Below are 24,234 nucleotides of genomic sequence, written 5' to 3' on the forward strand. Positions count from 1 at the left end.
GTTAAGTATTTCTGAAGGTGGCTGCCCATATTTTCTTTTGTGGTCAAGAGCAAAGCTCTGCGTAAGTGTAAGGAACTATTATAGTATCCACTAAATATTCTGTTATGCCAGCCCAATTCACAGGGGCAAGGAGTTCTTATAAGCAGCACTAGAAAGCAGTCACTCTGAGAAGCCACAATGAGGGAAGAGGAGGGGAACTGGCAATGACAGCATACTCCTGGCTGCCACACCCAACAGAAAAAGGAATTCTTTTACTGGGAGTCAGAACTCTCTGATACCACCTAGATCTTTCCCGAGCCCGCGGACTAGTCAGCCTCAATAATATTAAAGGCATGCTGCAAAATACTTGCTTTGAAATTTAGAAACAAATTTTATTTAAGATCTGAAATACAATTCCTAAAATATCAACTTCTCCAGAAAACCGTGGCTACACAATAATGCATTGCCTCTATCATGTTAGAACGTGCATTAGACTCAAATACAAAAACCATGAAACAAATCACCATCCTTCAACAATTTGAGCAAAGATAGAATGCCTAAGGAACAACATAGATGGACTTGCAGAGGATGGGCTGTTTTACTTCAAGCACCATAAAAAAAAGAGCACAAATGCATGGGTTTTCAGGTATATACATTAAGTTGAACCTTTGGCACTAGGAATCAGGGCATTTTGTCACATAGCATTAACACATATTAGAAAATTGTGTAGTGTCAAAGGGATAGAACCACCAGCATTCAAGCAATGTTGTCAACTAGGCAATAAAATGTTCTACTGAATGTTTCTTCTTCGTCTAATTACTGCGTACACTGGTAGCAACTTTGAAATGAGAAAAGGAGCTTGTACTCCTTTCATTTTCTGTTTAAAAACACAACAGAAAACAAACTGAAACATAAGCCCTGTTATACATTAACAATTTTAAAGAACATCAATTATACAAGAAAAAGACTAAGAACGAAAAGAGTGTTTACAGATACCAGACATAACAGTGAGTGGTCAGTAGACCCTCACAGGGCTTTGCGGTGGTACTCAGCCGAAGCCACTTTGTAATCACTGGCAGTAAACAGAGATGTAGCATTCTTTGCCAGATATTTTAGGAAATCATGCAAATAGCCCAACAATAATGCAAGGCTCTTCTCATCAAGGGGCGTATACGCCAACATTGCTCCAATTCTTACAAATAATCTCAGTAGGTGTGGGGCTCCATAAACCTGGGACATTGGTGCATCAGGGTGAGCCAAGAGAATTTCAGCATACTGGGGCCTCTCAAATTTGTAGAGCAGCTGAGTGCCCAACATCACATTGAAATATTCTTTTATTCCTGCCACAACTTCATTAACTGCATACTCCTTATTATCAACATTTCCCTGCGACTTCTTACAATTTGCATACTCTTCCAGAATAGCATCTACATTTTTCTTAGCAGGGAGTTGAAACAGCTGCTTCTGCCTGGTAACTAAGTCCCAGTCCTCAACAAGCCATGGTTTTAATTCTTCAGGAATCTTCACTTTAACTTCCATTCTATTCTTAAATGCCTCCTCACTTTCAACAGTGGGGTCTGCCCGGGCCCTTTTCTTCCGAGGTGGCTGGGGTGCTTCACTGGTACTGCCACCATCACCGTTTCCAGGTGTCTTCTGTTTGTTCTTTCTGGTCTTCCTCACTGATCCTGAAGGGGGGTTCTCTGCAGAGCGACCCCCCCATCTGCCTGGGAGAGCTGGTTCCAGATTCTTCTGCTGTGGACCAGCAGTCTTCTTTCCTGAGGAGGCCCCTCTCATCTTACTTCTCTGCATATTACTTCTAGTTGGTTTTTTGAAGTTGTCTTCTTCTGCAGATTGTTGTCCACGAGTTTGAGAACCCTGCTTTCTGGAACTCATTCAACCCTGTTTTTATTCCAACCACTGTAATATATAAAATATTTTACTTCGTTGTTTTCTATCGTGACCTTTAACACATATTACTTCATAAAGGCCTACCACAGTAAAACACAAGCTATTTTCTTGGAATTTAGATTTCAAATCCTAGTTCAGGATCATTTGTAAGTGACTGACTTACTACTTCCACCCTCTTTTTGATTTTCACTACCAACCACTACTCACCCCATCCAATCGCTCATCAGACTTGCCCATAAGTTAGTTTTTTGGTGCCACTCCAAAGACAGAAATATAATTTTAGAAAAAAAATAAATTAAATGGAAAAGAAACTACAAAAGGCAGTGGAATTGAAATTAAAACTGTCTGAACAGGATAAATGACAAGATAAAAGAACAAAGAAAGATTAGTTGACTGGAGGCAAAATGAGTAGCAGTAAATGTTTTTGTAGGAGTCCAAGTAATCCTGAACTAGGGTGATGACAGAGTCAAGGGAAACTGAATACAGAAATTGGTAAATGAAGAAGAGGGAGCAGTCAAAGGTGGCTTTGTACAAATGCATCTATTCAATTAGTTATCATACATTATTGCCTATCTGCTTTGGGACAGATACTATGCTAGGTCCTAGGGTTTAAATCTAAGGTGACAATTAAAAAAACGAGGTTAGGGATCCCTGGGTGGCGCAGCGGTTTGGCGCCTGCCCTTGGCCCAGGGCGCGATCCTGGAGACCCGGGATCGAATCCCACATCGGGCTCCCTGCATGGAGCCTGCTTCTCCCTCTGCCTGTGTCTCTGCCTCTCTCTCTCTCTCTGTGTGACTATCATGAATAAATAAATAAAATCTTAAAAAAAAAAAAAAAAACGAGGTTAGTACAATGACGGTTATAGGCACAGAGTATTTTGGAGCAAACAAGAAATGGTACATGACACCACTGTCAGTATTAGCTTGTTGGAGAAGGTGATAAATCAGAGAGAAGTCAGTGATGACTCCAGGTTTTGAGAATGGGTGATTAGGTCATTAGTACTATCACCAAATAAGACTGCATCTAGAGGAGGAGGAAGTGGATTAGAGAGGAAAGAACTTCAGTACTGGATCTACTACGTGTGAGATGTAAAGTTAGATATTTAACTTTAAAGCTCAGGTGAAGGTCAGAGCCTGAAATGGAGATCTGAGGGTAATCATCACACAGCTACTACTGGAAGCTAGGAAAGCCATCAAAGTCATTCATGGACAGAAGAGGAAGAAAAACTGAACCAAAGTATGAAATTCTGGAAAAACCTAAAAGAATGGTATTTAAGGGATTAGCAGAGACCAAAAACAACACAAAAATGGTCAGAGCAGCCATAGAAGAATTAGGAGAATGTTATTTTGGAAGCCAAATAAGTCAAAAGAGTTTTAAGAAAGGAAAGGGATAATGTACAGTATAAAATGCAGCAGAGGGAACTAGTAAGATAAAGATGAAAAATAGGGGGCTATGATTCTTATAGTGTGACACAGGAAGCAATTTTTTTGACTTACATAATCCTCTTCCTTCTTTCCCTTCCAAGTACTCCTAGTGTTTTCCCAGATGGAACCTCCCAAATCTCCTGGGATGGTCTGGAAGGATGAGGTGGAAGACACAACCTAGAAAGGAAAACAGGTATCTGCAATGAAGATAAACTTTAATTCAGAAAAAAATTTTTAAAAATCTAATTTTTTGACCATGTGGTTTGCAACTGTAATATCAGAGAAAATATGTAAGTTCCACTGTTAGACCTACTTCATTTAGGCTCTGCCTTTTAAAAGTTGTGAGGACTTGGGCAAAATATGTATGCTCTCTTAGTCTCTTTTTTTCATCTATGGAATGAGGGAAACTACCCTCAGATTTCACAGGTTCTTAAGAACTTCATAAATATGATTTGGCTAAATAGCTAGCGAAATATCTTTTTTTTTAAGTTTACTATCTTTCAACGTTTTATTTTTTTAAGATTTTATTTATTCATGAGAGACACAGAGAGAGAGAGAGGCAGAGAGACACAGGCAGAGGGAGAAGCAGGCTCAATGCAGGGAGCCCGACGTGGGACTTGATCCCGGAACTCCAGGATCATGCCCTGGGCCGAAGGCAGGTGCTCAACCGCTGAGCCACCCAGGGATCCCGCTAGCAAAGTATCTTATAGGAATACATGTGAATATGGATATAAAGATGTTCACTGCAGTGGTGTTTTTAATACTGAAGAACTGGAAACACAAATATTCAATAGGAAAGTGGTAATATAAATTATGTATGCAAACTATGGAAGAACATTCAAATGAATTAAGCAGAGAACCACGTATGAACATGGAAAGATGCTCAATTCTACATTATTGGGTAAATAGGCATATTGCATAATATGTACAATAGGATCCCAAAAAGACAGCACAGGTCGGGAAGTAACAATCAGTCTCATATAATTCTTATGTAGTGTGTGATCAAATTCCTGTTTTAAACTGTTATGTACAAATGCATAAGTACCTAGGTGAATAAATACCAGACTGTTAAAATCGGTGTAACCTCTGGTAAGAAATGAGGGATGATGGTGGATCAGCCTTAAACCAGGTTTCTTTGGTTAACTGTGGACTTTCACCCACAGAAAAAGCCCCTCAGCCAATCCCTACCCTTAAAATGATGTGAGCAGGTGTCAGGAAAGCCCTGTTGGGGGAAATAGAGGTAAAAAATGCTAGTCAACTAGAACCTAGAATCAGGGAAACCAGTTATTAGAAAGAGGCCCGAGTGCTAGGGCTTTCATGAAGCAAACGATATCCTCTAAGTAAAAGTACCCAAAGAGTAGAAAATAAAGGGCAAAGGTGGTCCTCAGAGAGCATCAAAATCTGTGAATACGGATACAGAACCTGTGGGAATCAGAAACCTGCCTGAGAGGGATATACAGACACATCCTGTGAACGGTCAGTGACCAGTGTGTCATGGCATTACACTATAAGCTATCAAGCATACAAAAATATTTCTAAACAAACATTCATTGTGACCAGGACAGGGGACAAAGTATCTGAGTGTATCAGAGTTTTTAGTTAAATACAGAAAACCTACCTCAGAGCTAATATAGTGCAAAGTTTCCACAAAACAAAGGGAATAATTAAAATATCAACTAAAGAAAGCAAGATGGCTCAGTGCCAGCCAGTGTAAAACAGAAGTAAGGCCAGGTTGGACAGGAAGATTTTTGGAAGTCTCACGGTCATCAGCAATTCCTTACTGAGGAACTTGAAAATGATAGCTGACTCTACTGTACATCGTTGGCACTAATTACATATATTCATTCATAGGAAAACTATGAAAAACAAATTCTACCCGGTTCTAATTAACTGGGTGAATTCTGTTACTCTCTACAAATTCTTCTATCACTCATGAAGTCTCAATGAAATGTCTGACATTATATAGAGAAGTACCTGTACCACAAGTCAACGTTTGCGACAGTGAATAAAGCCACAAAAATAGGGGATCCCTGGGTGGCTAAGTGGTTTAACGCCTGCCTTTGGCCCACGGCATGATCCTGGAGTCCTGGGATTGAATCTCGCATTGGGCTCCCTGCATGGAGCCTGCTTCTCCCTCTGCCTGTGTCTCTGCCTCTGTCACTCATGAGTAAATAAATAAAATCTTTAAAAACGCCACAAAAATAGCCTTTACAGAAATTCTCAGTACTTTTTTAAGATTTATTTACTCATGAGAGAGAGAGAGAGAGAGGGAGGGAGGGGCAGGCAGAGAGAAGCAGGCTCCACTCAGGGAGCCCAATGCGGGACTCAATCTCAGAATCCTGGGATCACGCCGAGCCAAAGGCAGACGCTCAACCACTTGAGCCACCCAGGCATCCCAGTACTTTTATTTTTATTAAGTATCCTACAGACCAAACAAGCAACTATTCCTACCTGAAAGTCAGAAATCAGACATCAAAAGAAGGGAATACCTGCCTTTTTGATGTCTGGCTCCACTTTTAATACAAGTTTCTGGACAGCTTTGCACTTTGTACCTCCCTTCCCAGATTAACACTGCTTCCATGGTCAATGACAGATGTGCTGTGCACATTCATTTAAAAAGTTTACACTATAGATTAATTTGGGGCCACTTTAAACTTTGAGTTTGCTAGATTGTCTTGAGTTTCAGGTTTTACTAATGTTGTTTACTGGCTTAGTATACCTACTCTTTGCTCCCATCATGCTCTCCCTTGTCTCCATCTAAATACCACACAAGTCCTATTTCCTTCCTAACTCTCCAACACTAGTCCACATTTCTCTTCCATCTCCAATACCGTATGAAGCTAACATTAGTACTCCAAAGTTTATTAAACATCTTGTGTTAGTTTTGGTTACAGAACTACACCATTAATCTACTTGCCACAGGTCTTGTTATTTGTACTGTATATATTTCAGAGCAACACTTAGGTGAATCCAAGCGAGGAAGAAATTCAACACATCAAGAAAATGGAGGCACAAATTAGGGACAGGTCATCAAGTATTTTTCCACTTGTTTTCTATAAGTCAGCTCTAAGATAAGCCAGACATTGAGAAAACACATTTGTGGGTTTGGCCTAGTTCTTTTTATTTTCTGTGTAAATTCTCATTTAAACAGAGGTGAGCTTATATTGGACATCACATCTAATCCTCCCTAAAAAAAATCGATATCACCACTGGTTATTTTCCCCATGTAACATAATATATGTAAATCTGGAGAGCTGTTTATCATCAAATGGTCATACCTTAATCTAACCTTTGTGGAAAGTGATTCCCCTTCAATTTACCCTGTAATAACTACTACATTTCTGTCCTATTTCCTATTATTTAATATTTACAGATGCAGATTTAGTGGGTCAAGAGGTAATAACATGTTGCCAAATTACTTCCCCCATGCTGTACTAATTTCTAACCTTACAAGTAGTGTGTAAAACTATCACTTATACTCTGGTGAGCAATGGCTAGGCTCATTTACAAAATTTGATAAAATGTTTACTGTTTCCATTTACTAGAGATGCTTTAACATTTAAAAAGCATCTATTGGGTATATAGGCTTTTGTCCTGTGCCCATTCAATTGGGTTTTAGTGACTGTAACATCTATAGGATCTTTTTATATATCAAGAGTTGTCAGTCTGGGACAATTATTTCCCCTAATCTTCTTTTACAAAGCTTGATGTTAAGATTTTAAAGTTTTATATAATGAAATATTAGTTTTTCCTTCCAGTGTTAAATGATGTCATACTAATGGAGGTTTTAGATTTTAATTTAATTATCCAGAATTTATTTTGTAAATTATGAACTGAAAATCTGTATTTTGCCCAAGTAGTTAATTTTGTAGGTAATCTTTCTTTTACATATGTATATATAAATTCCAAAATACATAAAGATGGAGGAATTCTCCCTTTACCCACCCCCATCCCAGAATGAGTGTGTAGGCTTTCAGATCTTATGTACATACTCACACGAATACGTATCTTTAAAACTAAATGTGTATTTTATATTTGATTTGGCAAAGATGAGACATATTGCCCCATACCTTTTATCACTGTGGGCATCATTTTGTCCACACACACCTAGCTCATTCTTTTTAATATCCACATCACTCTATCTTGATGTGCCAGAATTTAACCAGTCCCTTATTAATCAACATTAAGTTTCCAATACTTCATTATTATAGAAATGCTATAATAGACCTAAGTGTACAGATATATTAGAGCATTAGGAATTTCAGAATTATTCTCAGAAGAACTGTTTAAACTTTGAGGAGATAAAGGCAAATTTAATTTGCAAAGAACCCCTCTAATTTGTACTCCCAGCAAAAACATTAAAGTTCATTCACCTATACCTTCAACAACATAGGATAAACATCTTTTGGAAACTTTTTTTTTGCTTATAGTATGTAGTAATATCTTGGAGTATCTTTCATATTTTCATGTGTATCTTTTTCTTATGTGAATGTTTTTGTTCTCTTTCAGTTAGGTTGTTTGCTTCCTTTATTGATTTCTAACAATCAAATCCTAAGTTTTCTTGGGTATGTTGGAAATATTTTTTCCAAACTCCTTTTCCTTCTCTGGGTCTGTCTGTGTGTGCATGTACGTATCACACAGACAAATATGTCAACCTTCTCCTTTGTGACCTTTGGCATTTAGGTCACATCTAGGGAAAACGTTCTCAAATCAATAAGCATGATTTCCTATATTTCTTGGTATGCCTAGATTATTCCAAATACATAACTTTTCCTATTATTAATTATTGAAGAGGTCATCCTTTCCTCACTGATTTGAAATTCTATCATAGGACATTTTAAATTCCTAGATGTACATGCATCTTTTAAGGTACTCTTCCCAATGATTTCTGATTATTCAATTTTTAAAGGTTATTACCATTTTTAGGTCACCTGTTCTGTCACAGTGATGTCTGTTCTCACACCAGTATTACATTGGTTTAATTATCATAAAGACACAGATGTTGCCCTAGAATATTCTAATACTTGTAAATGGTTTCCAAGGATGTTTGAGGAGTTATTTGTAATAGCAAAACACTGGAGTAAACCTGGAGGACTATCACTAGTGATTTAGAAAGATAAAAGGTATTTTTTTCCTTAAATGGATTATCATGCTAGTTAAAAGAATACCACTGTTGAAAGGAATCAAATAGAACTCCATGAATGGCCATGAAGACATCCAAGATAATCTACTGAATAAAAATAGCAAGTTGCAAAATAATACTTATAGTGTGATACCATATTTATGTAAAAGAAAACACAAAACAGTATTTTATATATATATGTATGTTTTTAAACAGGGTACATAATTTAGAGATCTCAAAGGGAATAAAACTAATAGCAGTTAACTCTGGAGAGTAAGAGAATTGGAAGTGAAGAAATGGAAACCCGAGCCTATTCTGTATTACTTAAAACTTTTTCATTATGAAGATAATATATTCACATATTACATGACTAAAAACCTGTATAAAAATATATATATTTAAAATTCAGTGATTTTGATTTTTATCCTTAGATCCCACACAGCTGGACTTTTCAGTAAAGTATCACTGTGTATCATACATTTTGTAGGCATACCATTCAGACTGTTCCCCCCTCCCCTTCTAGGTTCTGCCCCCATTCTTGGGAGGCACAGGTCAAGGTCCTTTTCCTCTCTGAGGCTTTTTCCATTTCAGGATACCCTGGACCTTGCCTTCTCTAAGCTCATACCAGCTTAACAGCCCACCTCCCTGCCTTTTGCCCTTAATCATTCTCCAAATGGCCTCCTGTAAAGGGGTTTTGTGCCTACCCATCTACTCCATCTTTTCCACCATGGCAGCGCCCTCCTCTGCAACCCAGTTTTCAGAAGGGGCAAAAAAAAAGTTACAAGGAAAATATAGTGACTCCATGGGAAAATGAAGCTCTCAAGTAACTGAAAAAAACCTTCCTTCATCTCATGCAAGTGATGGGCCATTTAGGAATGCAGACTCCTAAGGCTAACATTTTGGTATGGGTGTATCACAATGAATGTGAACAACATCTCCTATGGTTTGTTGGAATAAACCTTCTAATACACATATACCATGCCAGTTACATTTATTATCCATTCTCCTCTGAATCTTGGAACACTTCCTTTCTGTTTAACATATTTTTTGAGTCTGAGACGAAGGAGGAATGACACAAAAGCTGTTAACACACTGAATATAGTTATTATTTCCTAGTTAAAATTATAGCTCCTGGAAATTCTCTTATAATAAATATGATCAATAAACTCAAAATCTTTCTAGATTGTTAAGACAAACCAGAAGTCGTAATTTCAGAATTCAGTTCTATGGTAACTGCTGCTTCTGGAAAAATCAGGGAAGAAACCAACAGTATTAATTTTTTTACATTTCCAAACAGAAGAATCCACTGCTTTTAGAAGTTTAGAGTTTATGTGTGTGTAAACCAGGATGTACCAGAATGACTAACAGAACCATAATTATTATTAAAGCAAACACTTATATATGCCAAGCACTGTCCTGGTACTTTACACAAAATCTCTTCAAAAATCCTACAAACTAGAACTATTATCATTTCTATTTTACACATTAGGTAATTTAGCAACAAAGGGAGTTAAGTATCTTGCCCAGGATCACATAAGTGGTAGAGATAGAATCCAAATTAAGAAGTCAGTATTTGCTCTCAACCATTAAATTATGTTGTACATGAGATGCCATAAAAATTTCAAATATATATATATATATGAAACTAACTATAGGGTATCAAGTATAATATCTTTTATCAAAGAATGTAAGATCATACAGTCCTCTGTTGTTTGGGTCCTTGCTATACTGGAATCACCAGTGGACTTAGCTTCATCTTTCCCTTCTTAGAATTTAGAGTGCTTTCCCAGATAGGGGCTTATTAATCTTCAAAATATTCCTGGACAGTTAGGAAGGTTATGCGGAATTATCTTATTTGAAAATTGAGACCAGGAGAAGGGAGGCACTTACTCAGATTCTGTAATCAGGGATGGTTCTGCAATCAGGATCAGATCTTCTGATCCTTATTATACAGCAAACTTAGCTTTTCTGATGTTGGCCTGGAAGGTCAAAGAAGGGGACAGAAAAGGACATAAAGTAAAAAGATATGAGATCCTTTTTTTCTCCATCAACCAATGCATTTTATCACACACAAAGGACACCACTGCTGATAAATAATGTACAAATGTGTCTTTTTCCTTTTTTGTGGTTATATTTTCAAATTTATTGTACATTTATCCTTATTTTTGATAAAGTAACTGTATTTTTATACTTTTTAATAAGGATAATTTCAAATGAATAAAAATGTAGAAGGAAGAGTATTATAAACCTATACCAATCACCCAGCTTCAACAATTACCAACTGAAGGCCATCTTGCTTTATCTATAACCCCACCCACTGCTCCCCCCACTCCGATTTTTTTTAAGCTCACTGAATAGCTGATTTTATGTATTTTATTACAGAAAATGTCAAACACATACCAAGGATGACGGAATAATAAAAGGAACCTCATATGCCCCATCACTTAGCTCAAACAATTATTAACTTAGGGCCAGTTTTGTTTCATCTATACCCTTCCCCACTTCCCTCTACCGCTGAGATTATCTTGAAGCAAATCCCAGTCATCAACGTATTTGAAGTCATTCTCCGACATTTTATTACTTAATCCACAAATATTTTCCTATATACCTCTACAAAATAAAGATAATTTGAAAACACAACCATTAATGCCATTATAACGTCTAAAAAATTGACTTCAATTCCTTAAAAAAAAAAACACATCAAATCCATTTTCAAATTTTCCCGATGCATCTTAAAGTGTTTTTAAGTTGGTGTGTTCAAATCAGGATCCAAACAAGGCCTACTCATCGCATGTGGTTCATCTCCTCATCGCTCTCGTTCTCCATCTCCCCCACCCCCCGCCTTTTAAACTTTTCAATATGGAAAATTCCAATCCCCGCTATTTTGAGCTAATTCTCAAATAGTAAATTATTTCATCGGCAAAGATTGATATGTCTCTTTTAAAGCTCAAATTTCTTATAAGAAGAATCTGATGAGCAGAAAAAGCACTGTAATGAACAAATTTACACAATTTGTTTTTTTTCTCATTCTATTACGCGGGTTTTTCACTCCACAATAATAGCGAATATCTTTCGGAACCAGGATTGGTATTAAGCGTCTTATACGCACTAATACACAGTACAAGCCTCTGAGGTACACGTCTCTGAGGTAGATACTATCACTATCACCATTTTACAAACATGGAAACCGAGACACTGAAAGAACAGGAGCCAGCCCAAGCTGGGCGTTGGCGAGTAGGAATTTGAAAGCAGCTCTGCCCAACTGTGAAGGCACTACTTAATATTGTCAATATATGCGACGATAGAAATAAACCATAAACCCTTTCACCCCACCCCCACCCCGAAACCTGAAACGAGAATCCAGTTCTTTCCAGCAGCCGACGTGTGATCACTGCCGTCCCTCCAACCGCCATAGTAAAGCCAGGTTTCTCTGGCAACTGATATCCATAGGCAGACACGTCACCCTGGAGGCGGGCTTATGGTCTCCAGCCAATGATAATCGTCTTGTCTAAGTTTTAGAATGTTCCATAACCAAATGATTGGACGAAGCCTAACACGTCAGCGATGACTCTTCGCCGCAGTAAAGGCGGGTGCTAGCAACCTGCTTCTTCACGGTTAAGGCTTGAAGCAAACCAATCATCTTTCTGCTTTAGAGAAGGCTCTGGCCAATGACGCTTGCCCTCTTAGGTTCTTAGCCCGCCCTTCAAAAGCGCGACAGCCGTTGGGTCATAAGTCTATAGGGCAGGGTGTTCACGTGGCCTATTTTCACGACCCAGAGTTCCCCTGGCCAGAGTTTTTTTTTTTTTTTTTTTCCCCTGCAGGGAGGCATTATGGGTTTTTTTTTTCCACTGGGAAAGGAAGTGCCTACGTGGCCTGCGGAAACAGGATGGGCGGAAATGAGCTAAGGTTCCCGCGAGTGGGGAAGCGCGAGGTCAAATTTGGGGCCACGCCCCCAACCTCTTGCGCAACTATCGGAGTGAAAAAGAAAACAGAGCGGGTGTTTTAATGTGTGTACAAGCTGGGGTGGTGGGTGTGTGTGGGCGTGGTGTTGGGGCCTCTGTGTGCGCGGGCGAGCTCCCGTGGCCTTGAGATTGGGATGTGCGCGCGGCAGCCCTCGTGGCGTTGGAGGTGGTGTCTGTGCGCAGGCGTGCGCCCCTAGCGTTGAGAGACAGCGTTGGGGTCGGCGTGTGTCCTGGAATCCGGGCGTGCGTGTATGCGCGCGCACATGCGTATGTGCATGTGCGCGTGCACGCGCGCTGTGTACAGAATATTCTCTACTTTTCTAGAAGTTTGAAAATTGTTCTAATGAAAAATAAAATAAGTCAAGGCGACCATAACCAATAAAGAGCATTTGCCAGGAATATTTTTACCTCTCCTAGCGATTTAATTTCAGACCGTAAAAATACACTTGCTTCCCACGTTTTTTCTCTTGCCAAAATCCTGTTTTAAACCATAGCCGTCCAAAAGGTAAGAGTCAAACGTTCCCATCTTAGCAATTCCAAAGAGCAGCTTTTTTTTTCGGTTCCCTAGTATCCTCTCTCCCCCCTCCAACGTTGCCTGCCATTCTGTTGGCACAAACACAATTTTCTGCCTCAAATATCTGTATGTGATAACCTTCCCCTTCAGTTTCTCTCTCTCTCTCTCTCTCTCTCTCTATATATATATATATGTATATATATATATATACACATACACACACACACATAGAGACTCTCAATTTCTGTAGAAGCTGAGGCTCTCTTACCTTTTTGTTTTGATCTCCAAGCACAGTGCCCTTCAGGCAAGTAGCACTCAGCTAGTTTTCCAGAAAGTTCTCTGGGTGAGGTTTATACCTCCTGAATCTGCCACTAGATGCCACCAAATCCCAGCAAAGGATTGGCTGTTAGTCCCTGGAATCCTGGGATTTTTCCCCCCCTTTCTTTTTTTTAGATTTTTTTAAAAAATTTTTATTTATTTATGATAGTCACAGAGAGAGAGAGAGAGAGAGAGGCAGAGACACAGGCAGAGGGAGAAGCCCGCTCCATGCACCAGGAGCCCGATGTGGGATTCGATCCCGGGTCTCCAGGATCGCGCCCTGGGCCAAAGGCAGGCGCTAAACCGCTGCGCCACCCAGGGATCCCTTTACCCCCCTTTCTGATTTGTTGAATTCCACAATGTATAGAGGTCATGTATATCTTTCATTGCTAAGGAAAAATCAAATTAACATTTGTAATTAGCCCAACCAGACAGAGAACTATAGCTCTAGATTCATATGTTTTTCCTTATTTCTTCTTTAAAAAAATTCTCCCCTCCAGCCCTCTTTCCTTTCTTCCTTGCCTTTTTGTGGGGTCAGAATTGATCAATGACCCCAGGCACTGATGCCCATGAAGATCTGAATCTTTTCTGTGCATCTTTTCCAATGCTAACAACACTCCCCAGTGGAAAATGTAGGTGGATATTTAGTCAATAAAGACAGATAAGAACTTGGACCCTGATATTGAAAACTGATCTTTTTCTCTTCAAATTTTTATTAAATAAGTGTGTTTGCACCCTATTTTTTGTAGTGGTACTGCTACACTTTGTTATGTCTTTGGAGTTAGAGACTTAATTTTAATTCCCGGCTTACTAGCTGTGAGACCTTGAGTAGACGATTTATGTTCACTGATACTTAGGTTTTTGCATGCTTTCTATATTTTAGATCCTGTGTCATATCCTATACATGGATATTCTTTTATTCCTCACAAATTCCTTATTAGATGGGTGAATAAATAAACTTCAAAAAAACAAAAATTAATATTTTTAAATTATCAATCATATACACTTGTGTGCATGCATGCATGTGCACACGCACACACAGAGGGGTGAGGGCCGAGATTTGTTTTTATATTTATTTATTTATTTATCTATTTTTTTTATTGGAGTTCAATTTGCCAACATATAGCACAACACCCAGTGCTCATCTCATCAAGTGCCCCCCTCAGTGCCCGTCACCCAGTCACCCCCAGCCCCCGCCCACCTCCCTTTCTACCAGCCCTAGTTCGTTTCCCAGAGTTAGGAGTCTCTCATGTTCTGTCTCCCTTTCTGATATTTCCCACTCATTTCTTCTCCTTTCCCCTTTATACCCTTTCACTATTTTTTATATTCCCCAAATGAATGAGACCATATAATGTTTGTCCTTCTCCGATTGACTTATTTCACTCAGCATAATACCCTTGAGTTCCAACCGTGTATAAGCAAATGGTGGGTATTTGTCGTTTCTAATGGCTGAGTAATATTCCATTGTATACATAGACCATATCTTCTTTATCCATTCATCTTTCGATGGACACTGAGGCTCCTTCCACCATTTGGCTATTGTGGACATTGCTGCTAGAAACATCGAGGTGCAGGTGTCCCGGCGTTTCACTGCATCTGTATCTTCGGGGGTAAATCCCCAGCAGTGCAATTGCTGGCTTGTAGGGCAGATCTATTTTTAACTCTTTGAGGAACCTCCACACAGTTTTGCAGAGTGGCTGTACCAGTTCACATTCCCACCAACAGTGCAAGAGCGTTCCCCTTTCTTCACATCCTCTACATTTGTTGTTTCCTGCCTTGTTAATTTTCCCCATTTTCACTGGTGTGAGGTGGTATCTCATTGTGGTTTTGATTTGTATTTCTCTGATGGCAAGTGATGCGGAGCATTTTCTCAGGTGCTTGTTGGCCATGTCTATGTCTTCCTCTGTGAGATTTCTCTTCATGTCTTTTGCCCATTTCATGATTGGATTGTTTGTTTCTTTGGTGTTGAGTTGAATAAGTTCTTTATAGATCTTGGAAACTAGCCCTTTATCTGATATGTCATTTGCAAATATCTTCTCCCATTCTGTAGGTTGTCTTTTAGTTTTGTGGACTGTTCTTTTGCTGTGCAAAAGCTTCTTATCTTGATGAAGTCCCAATAGTTCATTTTTGCTTTTGTTTCTCTTGCCTTCATGGATGTATCTTGCAAGAAATTGCTGTGGCCAAGTTCAAAAAGGGTGTTGCCTGTGTTCTCCTCTAGGATTTTGATGGAATCTTGTCTCACATTTAGATCTTTCATCCATTTTGAGTTTATCTTTGTGTATGGTGTAACAGAATGGTCTAGTTTCATTCTTCTGCATGTGGATGTCCAATTTTCCCAGCACCATTTATTGAAGAGACTGTCTTTTTTCCAGTGGATAGTCTTTCCTGCTTTGTCGAATATTAGTTGACCATAAAGTTCAGGTTCCACTTCTGGGTTCTCTATTCTGTTCCATTGATCTAGGTGTCTGTTTTTGTGCCAGTACCATACTGTCTTGGTGACCACAGCTTTGTAGTACAACCTGAAATCTGGCATTGTGATGCCATCAGCTATGGTTTTCTTTTTAAATATTCCCCTGGCTATTCGGGGTCTTTTCTGATTCCACACAAATCTTAAGATGATTTGTTCCAACTCTCTGAAGAAAGTCCATGGTATTTTGATAGGGATTGCATTAAATGTGTAAATTGCCCTAGATAGCATTGACATTTTCACAATATTAATTCTTCCAATCCATGAGCATGGAATATTTTTCCATCTCTTTGTGTCTTCCTCAATTTCTTTCAGAAGTGTTCTGTAGTTTTTAGGGTATAGATCCTTCACCTCTTTGGTTAGGTTTATTCCTAGGTATCTTACGCTTTTGGGTGAAATTGTAAATGGGATTGACTCCTTAATTTCTCTTTCTTCCATCTCATTGTTAGTGTATAAAAATGACACTGACTTCTGGGCATTGATTTTGTATCCTGCCACACTGCCAAATTGCTGTATGAGTTCTAGCAATCTTGGGATGGAGTCTTTTGGGTCTTCTATGTGTAGTATCATGTCATCTGCGAAGAGGGAGATTTGACTTCTTCTTTGCCAATTCGAATGCCTTTTATTTCTTTTTGTTGTCTGATTGCTGAGGCTAGGACTTCTAGTACTATGTTGAATAGCAGTGGTGAGATTTGACATCCCTGTCTTGTTCCTGATCTTAGGGGAAAGGCTCCCAGTGTTTCCCCATTAAGAATGATATTTGCTGTGGGCTTTTCCTAGATGGCTTTCAAGAGGGTCGAGATTTAGAGCTGTGGTTCTTAGACACACTGGTAGCATTATAATCACTTTTGGGGAAGTTGTCAGAAATTCAGATGTTCAGGCCCCACCTCAAACCTAATGAATCAGAAATCCTAGGGGTAGAGTTTGGTAATCTCTGTTACACTGTTCTTGTGATTCCAATGTATCCTGAAGTTAAAACCACTGCTTTGGAAGGGAGAAATGCGATGTTGATTTTTGTACACTCCACTAGAGGGTGCTGCAGAATGTAGAGCGAGGTAATGATAGCTATTGAGACACCCTGTATATTTTTTCAAAAATTTTTGTCCTTTTTTATTGAAGTATAGTATATTAGTTTCAGACATACAACACCCTGCATATTATCAGACACATTTTAAGATTTAAAACTAACATATAGGGATGTTCGATTGTTTTCTCAGTGTGCACAAGTATGGAAGTCAGGATTTGAACTTTGCCTGCTTCTCCAGCCCAGGCCCTTGTCAGTTCTTGTTGATCAGCTATAATATCTTGTCTTTCTGGGCCTCAAAATACGTTACAGATTCTTTGTTTGCTACTTTGAATAACATTGACTAGAGTACCAAGAAGACGGCAGGAAAGCAAACCAAATAAGTGGAAATATCTTGATTTCATACCCTCTCATATCTATTCTATAATAAGATATCACATAAAGCTCATAAGTGTTTCCCTTCTTGCTTTTATATTTCCCAAATGCTCTCTCTACCCTACACTTCTCTTTTTTAGTTTATGTCTGAAGCTCTTCTATGTGTAGGAGAGAAATCGGGGTGGTGAAGAAACAGTTGTTGAAAGCCTATTATGGGACACACTATATAGCTCTATATATATTAATCCCAACAATAGGCCTGTAAATTAGGTGATGATTATCATTTTATAGATAATGAAAATGAGTTCTAGAGACTATAATTATTTTCCTTTGGTCACACAACTTGTAAGTGGTAGAGTCTGGGTAATTCCTTTTATATCTGACAGTACTACCCTGCTAAACTTTCTTTTTTTAAAAAAAGATTTCATTTGTTTATTCATGAGAGAGAGAGAGACACACACACACACACAGGCAGAGGGAGAAGCAGGCTCCCCTCAAGGAGCCCGATGTGGGACTCTATCCCGGATCCTGGGATCCTGCTAAACTTTCTATTGCTCCGTTTTGAATCTTGTTTAGTTTCTTGCTGTTTATGTAACTTTTATCATGTTCTTTAACTTTTCTGAGCCTCAGTTTTACCGTATGTTAGGTGGGAACAAATATTCCTGCTTCATCATGTTACAGCTGCAGTATCTAAAACAGTAGCCACTAGACACGTGGATATTTAAATTCGAATGAAAGTTAAGTAAAATGAAAAATTCAGTTTTTCAGTTGTCCTAACCACATTTCAAGGGCCCAATAGCTACTTATGGCTAGTATTAGTATCATCTGGGACATCAACAGATAGAGAACATTCCCACCATCCTAGAAAGCTCTATGGTACAGTGCTGATTTAGAGTATATAAAGTATGGGGATCCCTGGGTGGTTCAGTGGTTGAGCATCTGCCTTGGGTTCAGGTCATGATCTTGGGGTCCTGGGATCGAGTCCTGCATCAGGCTCCCCACAGGGAGTCTGCTTCTCCCTCTGCCTGTGTCTTTGCCTCTCTCTGTGTGTGTGTCTTGTGAATAAATAAATAAAATAAAAAATAGAGTATATAAAGTATGTAAAAGGACTTAGCATAGTGTATAATTCATGGTAGGTGGCCAAGAAAAGTGATTTCCTTTACTTTTTCCTTTTGACAGTTAGAGTTATGTATGTTCTCCTGCTTTATTGACAGTCAGGATAGGAGAGTAACCTACCTTACGTACTATAACAGAGGATATGTCTGGCATTGGAACCTACATCTCCTGACTCTCACTCCAATATTCTCTCTAGTGGACCCATCATTATGTTCTACTCTGTTGAATAAGATCTCAAGGCAAAGGATGTGAATAGTGTGAATTAACTTTGGAGTCAGGGTAGTAGCAGAAAAAGACATAGGAACTGAATGCCTTCTGTGTATCACAGCAGTGTGCTCAGTTCTTTACATTTGTTATCTTACTGAATCTTCACTGAAGCCCAGAGAAGTTAAATACTCACTTCAGGTTGCCAACTAGTAAATGGCAGAGCAAACATTCAAACGTCTTTCTGACTCCAAAGCCCATGTTTTTTTTTTTCTTTATGCAGTCCTACCCTCTCCAATGTGAAGACTCTCCTGCTCCTTTTACTTACTAAGTAGGATAAAGCTTCAACAGATTCCTGACTCTTAGTGGGTCCTCAGAAAATGCAAGTTACTCTTCTTCCTTTTGCATTTATAGTTGAATCATTGTCTTCGCAATCTGTTTCAAGGGTTTCCTAGGATACTTTTTGTTTGGCTTCAAGACCCAAGTCCAGATAGAGTCTGTTTATGGTCCCAGCCTTCAGAGGGAACACTAAATGGCTACATTAATTTTCAAGGCCACCATTTGCTCATACAATGCCTTTGTGTTAATTAGAAACATGAGCCACCTGGGGGCAAACAAATTGTAAAGAAGTGTCCACTCCAGTGAAACAATGAGAATAATACTTTTCTTTCTCAGAGTTGTTGGAGCTCCACCAAGACAGTGAAAGAATGAATTTCAGCTTCCACGTTTTGCCTCTTGTTGGGGACCCTTGTACAGAGGCAACCTGCCCTGCCTAACAGTATCTGTTGCTCTTGCCTGGTGGATAAGAGCCTTGCTAGATCTGGAAGATAGTGTCAGTCTGTTCTGGAGAGTATATAGTGTCCTCTCATGGCTTCTGGATAATAGATTAAATTGTTGCCTTTTTAGGTTATTTTGATATTTTTTCATTTGGTTCTGACTAGCTTATTAGGTGATTTTTAAAAGACATTGGTTAATTTAAAAGTTAAAAAACCTGAATAGTTTAAGGCTAAGAAAAATGGTATTTCTTTAATAATAATGTTTTTCGGGGCTCCCTGGGTGGCTCAGTAGTTTGGCGCCTGCCTTCAGCCCAGGGCGTGATCCTGGGGTTCTGGGATCCAGTTCCGCATCGGGCTCCCTGCATGTGGAGCCTGCTTCTCCCTCTGCCTGTCTCTTCCTCTCTCTCTCTCTCTCTCTCTCTCTCATGAATGAATAAATAAAATCTTTAAAAAAATAATGTTTTCCTATCCATTTATACCTGCCTCATTATATAGGGATTTCACAAACCATTCAGCAGATTAGTCTGTATTAGTCTAGTTTGCTAGCCAATGACAAGGCAAAGGATGGAAATAGTCATGGGAATGTTTTATCCTTTTAAGGTATTTGTTCTCTTCTAGATCCTCTCTCCTCCTATAATCAAGCCTCCCCTACTTCAACTGATCCATCCATTTAAGTAGAAAGAGTTTGCTTCAGATGACTGAGACCCTAAATCTAATCAATGCAGTCCTTGGGTGACCCTGGAATGCCAAGCTTGCACATAAAGCCTTGGTTTCCCCTTCCTGAGTCAGTAGCTTAGCATGCAATATCCTGAAATTTGCGGTTTTGTGAACCACAGGCTTTACTTGCAATCATCATGTTAAGTAATCCTTGTTACACAGCAACCAACAGAAATGGGGACTGATTTTCACCAGTGTGGGTTGACTCCTATAATCTGATCATTGCCTCAACAAAATGCCTTGAGCCAGTTTCCCAAAGATAACTTGTTTATGCTTATAACCTGCACCCACAGTCCCCATTTTATTAGGAATGACAAAAGCTATGTCTTTTGAAACTTCAGCTGACATATTAGAGGACAAACCAGCAGTACTTAGAGTGGTACATCTTCAGATTGTTGAAGCTTTATGATGGGTACATGGGGGTTCATTATACCATTCTTTCTAATTTTGTGTATTTTTTGAAGTCTTCCATAATAAAACAGTTAAAAACAACAACAACAAAAAGTGTTTCATTAGTCATGGGGAGGAGAACACACATAGGTTTCTCTTTAGAAGAGTACTAATTAACCTAGGGATGTACATCCCTTTAGTTGTGATGTGCCATGTAAAAATATGGAGAGGGGAGATTTTAAATTGAAAACGCCTGTGCATCAGAAGTTCTGATAAGGTCTCCTAGAAGGAGAATCTCCTAGGGACTGCAGTCCCCCTCTACCAGACCCCTGAAGAAGCTGTTGTAATGAGCCACTATTAGTGAAAGAGGTATATCATATCTCTTGGGCATTTGGGAGTAGGGGAGTTTGAAAACCATGGAAATTGGTATCAGGTAATTGATTAAAGCTCTGTTAGGCAGCAGAGAATCACGGGCAAAGGGAACTTGGGGGCAAGAGGCAGCTAGTAGTGTAAAAAGTCTTCATATCCCAGGTGAGTACTGGAGAGGCCAAAGCTACTATGGAAGGAGGGAGCCAGGCAGCAGAATATGTGGTGAAGAGGACCTCACTTGGAATCTCAAAAAGTATTCTTTGAAGACTCTAGGCCCTATCTGATTTGCAGGTTTTAAAACATTTGGGAAAGCCAACTGAAGGCAAAGAGTATATAAACATACAGGCACATACATACACGCACACATACATGCACTCTTGTCCAAGAACCTGGAAGCCTGTCTGCTGAGCTTGGAAAGGTAGGCTCCATAAGGTGCATATTGAAAGCTATGTGATTGGGTTCTTGTGTTTTTACTGTGTCACTGAGCAAAGAAGGGTGTTAGTACACTGCTGGAAGTGAGATATGGTCGGAGAGGTGGAGCATTGTTAGGGTGTGGGGACCGAGGAGGACATGTTCTTTCAAGGCCCTGAAGGTGGAGGTAACATGATTAGAAACTGGGGACAGAGAAGAGAGCAAGGGAAGTTCCTAAAAAGGTACAAAGCCGAGATTCACTCAGCTGCTCCTAGGCCAGAGTTGTGGGTGGGATGTCAGTGAGACCCAGGCGGGTGCTGCCAGCTTTCAATAGAGCTGGTCTGTGAAACTTGGCTGGGAGGACAGAGGAAGATTGATGTTTACTCCAGAGTGGGGCTGTCAGCTGTGCTCACCACCTCACCATGGTCCCAGCTGTAAACAAAAGTCCTGGCCCTTCATGGCACTGCAGAGCCGTCCAGGCTGGCGTAAGTCTCTGAGGACAGCTAGACCATTTTCTCATCCTGGCTGAGAACCAGAAGACAGAAGAAACAATAGAAGGTGGTGGTGGTGGTGAGAGGGGTGCAGGATTGGAAGGGGGTGAGAAGCAGTGACCAGTGGGAAGGAGCTGTCGATTTCAAATTTTAGGTCTTTGGATGCAAGTTAACAGAAATCATTTAGAGAAAGCAGACTCCTTTCCTTGTCAGCTTCACAGGTAATAGTTACTAAAGGAGGCCTGTGGGACTATAGTGCCTCATTCACTCACTCATTCACTCATTCATTCATTCATGCATCATCCTTTTTTTAAAGCAGGCTCCACACCTATCATGGGGCTTGAACTCATGACCCTGAGATCAAGAGTTGCATGCTCCACCAACTGAGCCAGCCATTTATTCATTTAATGAGAGTAACTTAAGGGCTAGGTATCCAGGATGATGCCAGAATAGAAGACAGTTTGTAAATTCAAGGATCTTACAGGGAGCTTGGGGATATGTGTAAAGTAAAAATACTAAATAGTGTATTTTAAAATGCTAAGTGACAAACATGGAATAGGAGTTTAGAAGCAAGAGAAGCCATATCTGGGCATGATCAGAGAAGGTGGGTTTGAAAGGTGGCCTTAGAAAGATAGACATGATTTGCCTAGAAGAAAAAGGCAGTTGGCATTCCAAGTTGGGACCAAAGTATTACAAAAATGATAGCTTCTTTGGCTAAAGCAGAAGGTCATTGTGTCAGAGACTTTCTTCAACTCCTCACCCCCAAACTCCTCACCATAGCTAACCCAGACTTTGGGTCTCACTTGAAATGTTATGTCTTCAGGAAGACTTTCTTTTTTTTTTTTTTTAATTTTTATTTATTTATGATAGAGAGAGAGAGAGAGAGAGAGAGAGAGAGGCAGAGACCTAGGCAGAGGGAGAAGCAGGCTCCATGCACCGGGAGCCCGACGTGGGACTCGATCCTGGGTCTCCAGGATCGCGCCCTGGGCCAAAGGCAGGCGCTAAACCGCTGCGCCACCCAGGGATCCCAGGAAGACTTTCTTGATCTCCAGGTTAAGTATCTTTGCTTTATGTTCCTCTAGCACCCACTATTTTCCACTTTTTACGCCATGATTATTTTCAACTAATGACCTACTCCTGTCTCCCTACAATTTTATCCCCACATTGCACTCAGAATATTCTTTGCAAAATGCAAATCTGTTATATCACTTCCTTCTTTAAAACTCTCCTCCCAGACCCTTTCTTCTCTTTTGCCTCTCTTTAGGTCCTTCCTCCTTCCATCTCTCTTACTTCTCTTTTAAGTCATATCTTAAATGTCCCTGTCTCAGGGAAGCCTTCTAGGACATCCCTTCCCCAAATTTTGACCACAACTAGATCAAGTCCCTCTCTTAAATATTTCCATAATGCTTCCACATTTTCTCCATTTTATTATTCTCTAATAACTTAGTCCACATTTGTCTCCTCCACCAGAATATAAGCCCTCTGAGGCAGGGGCTATGTTTCTTCTTCACTGTGTTGCACATATATTTAGCACAATGCCTGGGATATTGTGGCAGGTGCCCCACAAACATTTATGAATGAATCCAAGGGAGATGAGGCAATATTGGTAGGTGAAAGCCAGCCCAAAGAGATTGTTCTTACATCTCGGAGCAAAGAGAAAGTTTTAAAAGTTTTTGCTTTGGAATGAGGAAAGAATTACATAACACTGACTTTTAAAAAACAACCAAAAAACTATTCAAACAAAACCCAAAGAGCTCCAACCTCAGCTTCCCACAAGCTCTAGCCTCCCAATTATCTTGTGGACTCATCTTCTTCTCATACCTGTTCCCACTACTACTTACTCCTCCAAAAACACAAGAAAACTTACACATTGACTACTCCAACCAGAGAGATTTGGCACTAGAGCCAAAAGCACTTACTTTAGCACTTTCATTTATTCATTCAGCTAGTATTTATTGCCCACCTCCATTGTTTCAAGCACTGTGCTCTTAGTTACAGATGAAGAAGGTATTCCTACCTTAATGGAGTTCACAACTGAACTCCATACTGATCACTCACTTGATACCTACAAATTTCTACTGAGGGATTTTGCTTTACCTTCACTCAACTAGGGAGATTTTTTCAGGGCACTAGGAGCCTGAATCTCAGGGTTAGGTCCTTTGTAAAACTGGGAGTCGGACTCAGAATGGATTCCTTTTTTAAAAAAATTATTTATTTATTTACGATAGTCACACACACACACACACAGAGAGAGAGAGAGAGAGAGGCAGAGACATAGGCAGAGGGAGAAGCAGGCTCCATGCACCGGGAGCCTGACGTGGGATTTGATCCCAGGGCTCCAGGATCGCACCCTGGGCCAAAGGCAGGCGCCAAACCACTGCGCCACCCAGGGATCCCTCAGAATGGATTCCTTATGCTGACTCACAGTAGACTTTTATCGTTCCATAAGGAGGTTAAATGGCAAGGCGGAGTATGTCTGGAAGGGCATTCAGGGAATAGCCATTCCTTAACCTTATGACACTGGGCCTAAAAAGGCAAACAGATCTTCAGGGTGTACCCCTAGAGCAAACCAAAGTGGAGGAACTCAAGGAATGACAATAAAAAGAATTAGATTTTTATTTTTTAAAAAAATATTTTATTTATTTATTCATAAGAAACACACAGAGA

General features: G+C 39.7%; 1 protein-coding gene across 2 annotated transcripts; it reads right to left on the reverse strand.

Moving 5' to 3' along the window:
* Positions 1-353: 353 nt before the first annotated feature.
* MORF4L2 (mortality factor 4 like 2) lies at positions 354-13,243 on the reverse strand. 2 transcript variants are annotated; one of them, XM_038587970.1, is made up of 4 exons: positions 13,178-13,243; positions 10,324-10,412; positions 3,384-3,488; positions 354-1,896 (listed from the first exon to the last, which is right to left on the reverse strand). In XM_038587970.1, the coding sequence occupies exon 4, from the start codon at positions 1,870-1,872 to the stop codon at positions 1,006-1,008; it is 867 nt and encodes a 288-aa protein (XP_038443898.1). In that variant the 5' UTR covers positions 1,873-1,896; positions 3,384-3,488; positions 10,324-10,412; positions 13,178-13,243; the 3' UTR covers positions 354-1,005. The 2 variants fall into 2 exon arrangements, with proteins under 2 accessions (XP_038443898.1, XP_038443897.1); XM_038587969.1 differs by lacking the exon at positions 13,178-13,243 and adding an exon at positions 11,781-11,991.
* Between the last annotated feature and the right edge of the window lie 10,991 nt (positions 13,244-24,234).

This window comes from Canis lupus, chromosome X, assembly GCF_011100685.1.
Source record: "Canis lupus familiaris isolate Mischka breed German Shepherd chromosome X, alternate assembly UU_Cfam_GSD_1.0, whole genome shotgun sequence".
Classification (NCBI taxonomy): domain Eukaryota; kingdom Metazoa; phylum Chordata; class Mammalia; order Carnivora; family Canidae; genus Canis; species Canis lupus.